General features: G+C 41.2%; 1 protein-coding gene across 1 annotated transcript; it reads left to right on the forward strand.

Moving 5' to 3' along the window:
* Positions 1-206: 206 nt before the first annotated feature.
* Positions 207-1,331, forward strand: entr1 (endosome associated trafficking regulator 1; the record flags this gene model as incomplete). The annotated part of the gene is made up of 3 exons (XM_042482244.1): positions 207-280; positions 368-479; positions 1,269-1,331. Coding segments are annotated over 3 exons (249 nt in total), but the record flags the coding sequence as incomplete, so codon positions are not given.
* Between the last annotated feature and the right edge of the window lie 1,662 nt (positions 1,332-2,993).

Raw genomic sequence — 2,993 nt, forward strand, 5'->3', positions numbered from 1 at the left:
ACAGAAAACAGTCAGTTGAATATCAAGTTAATTTTATTCATAAAGCTCATTCTCAAAAATCAGAGGACTTTACAGCAGACACCGTCCCTCTGACCTTTGACCCTCACAGAGACTCAGGAAAACTCCCCCCAAAAAAACCTTTAACAGGGAGAAAATAAATAAACAGATTATTAAAATAAAATAAAGGAACTCTGTCTGTGTGTCAGCTGAAGGAGGAGAACGTGTCTCTGAGGAGGTCCATCAGGGAGCTGCAGAGGAGGTCAGAGCTTAACGAACGCAGGTGAGCCAATCAGAAGCCAGCACCAATCAGAGTCGCCGTCGGTGACATCGGAGCATTTATCCGTCACGCCTCTGTCCTCCCCGTCAGGGTGGCGGAGCTGTCGGAGGAGCTCCTCCAGAGGAGGCGTCAGGAGGAGAAGGAGGCCCAGGATCTGGAGAGCATGGTTCACTCTGTGGAGCAGAACCTGCACCTGATGACGGTGAGGAACCCTAAAAACCAGAAACCAGCGCCGGAGACCAGATCTGTGTGACTGTACCTTTAAGAGACTTCATGGGGAACACAGAACCGTCTCTACGTCCCGTCTCATCTTTGACTCATTCTGTCTGTCTGTGTGTCTGTCTCTCTGAATGTCTGTCTCTCTGTCTCTCTGACCGTCTGTCTCTCTGTCTCTCTGTCTCTCTGAGCGTCTGTCTCTCTGTGTGTCTGTCTCTCTGTCTCTCTGACCGTCTGTCTCTCTGTGTGTCTGTCTCTGTCTCTCTGACCGTCTGTCTCTCTGACCGTCTGTCTTTCTGACTGTCTGTCTCTCTGTCTCTCTGTGTGTCTGTCTCTCTGTCTCTCTGTGTGTCTGTCTCTCTGTCTCTCTGACCGTCTGTCTCTCTGTGTGTCTGTCTCTCTGTCTCTCTGTGTGTCTGTCTCTCTGTCTCTCTGTCTCTCTGTGTGTCTGTCTCTCTGTCTCTCTGTGTCTCTGTGTCTCTGTCTCTCTGTCTCTCTGTGTGTCTGTCTCTCTGTGTCTCTGTCTCTCTGTCTCTCTGTGTGTCTGTCTCTCTGTCTCTCTGTCTCTCTGTGTGTCTGTCTCTCTGTGTCTCTGTGTCTCTGTCTCTCTGTCTCTCTGTGTGTCTGTCTCTCTGTCTCTCTGTCTCTCTGTGTGTCTGTCTCTCTGTGTCTCTGTGTCTCTGTCTCTCTGTCTCTCTGTGTGTCTGTCTCTCTGTGTCTCTGTGTCTCTGTCTCTCTGTCTCTCTGTCTCTCTGTCTCTCTGTCTCTCTCTCAGAAGCGGGCGGTGAAAGCAGAGAGCTGTGTTTCTAAACTGAGGATGGAGCTGCAGCAGCTGCAGGTGAGACGGGAGTTTTGTAAAAGGGTCAAAATATGAGATGTCTCCGGTTACTATTGAATGTCTTTGAAAATCTCAAAAAAATTGTCTTAGTATAGTATGCTGTTGGAAATCACGTGAAAACCTCATAGTGTACTATTCACGACAACACGTCATAGTGTCGTATGTTTCTGCAAATCATGGAAAAAACATCAGAGAAGTATATTGTTGTACGTCGTAATATATATGTTGAAACACACCATGCTATAATATGTCGAAAAATAGTTGACCTTTTTTACGTAGAAAAACGTCAATAGTATAGCATCTCGAATCACGCCATGGTATAGTTGAAAAATGGTCAGAAAAACAGCTGTTTTTACATTGAAAAATGTCATAGTGCAGCATGTCGAAACACGTCATAGCATTTCAAAGCGTGGTTCCAAAAAGTCTACCTTTTCGACTTCAAAGAACGTCAGAGTATAGCATGTCGAATCGTGCCAGAGTATAGTATGTCGAAAAATACTAAAAATACTTGACCTTTTCGATGTGGAAAAGCGTCACAGTATAGCATGTCGATAAATGGACTGAAAAAAGTCAACCTTTTTTACATTGAAAAGCGTCAATAGTATAGCATGTTGAATATCACCAGACTATAGCATGTCAGAAAATGGTCCCAAAAAATCAACCTTTTTTACATCGAAGGACGCCATAGAATAGCATGCCGAAAAATGGTCAGAAAAAGTATGGTGAAAAATACTTTAAAAAAACGACCTTTTTGATATGGAAAAACGTCATAGCGTGTCGAAAAATGTTGAGACACGCCATAGAAAAATGGTCCGAGAAAGTCGTCCTTTTTTATGTTGAAAAACTTCATAGTATAGCATGTCGAAACACGCCATGGTACAGTATGTTTAAAAATTAAAAAACTTTTCAATGTCGAAAAATGTCATAGTATAAGATGTCGAAGAATGTCATAGTACAGCATGTTGAAAAATGTCAAATTTTGACATGTCCAAAAAATGCCTCAAAATGACATAACTTGTAGGAAGCATCAAAGTATACAAATTTAGAAAAATTTACAAAAAAATTTACAAAATTTACAAATGCTGAAAAGGTTAGCCTACAACGGCATACGATATTATGTCGAAAAATGTCAGATTTCATCCAAAGATTGATTTAAATTACATATTATAACTTGTAGACACGCGTCATTGTGAATAGACTGGGAAAAAATGCCAAAAGAGTCATAATTTAGTGTGTCAAAGAAATTGCAGACAACCCCACAATATAGTATGTCGAAAAAGTCAACCATTGACATTCCAAAAAATGGTTTAAAACGACATATTATATCTTATAGACACACGTCACACAAACAAGTATGGCAAAAAATGTCAATTTCGACATGTCACAAAAATGGCTGAAAACGACTTATTGTAGCTTGTAGAGTCGTGCCATAGCATACAATGATGACAAAAAGACCAAAAAACCAAAATGACTTAGCATGTCAAACAAATGGCCAAAAACTGCATAGTGTAGTAGGACGAAAATGTCCCAATAGTGTCCGAAAGTGACTTCTTCACATACAATGTCCAAAAAAGACCAAAAACGTCACAATTTAGCGTGGTAAAAAAATGCAGTTTGAAACAGTTTTCAACAGTTTTTGGGACATGTCATTTTTTGACGTTT

Source organism: Plectropomus leopardus, unplaced genomic scaffold, assembly GCF_008729295.1.
Source record: "Plectropomus leopardus isolate mb unplaced genomic scaffold, YSFRI_Pleo_2.0 unplaced_scaffold4148, whole genome shotgun sequence".
NCBI classification, from domain to species: domain Eukaryota; kingdom Metazoa; phylum Chordata; class Actinopteri; order Perciformes; family Serranidae; genus Plectropomus; species Plectropomus leopardus.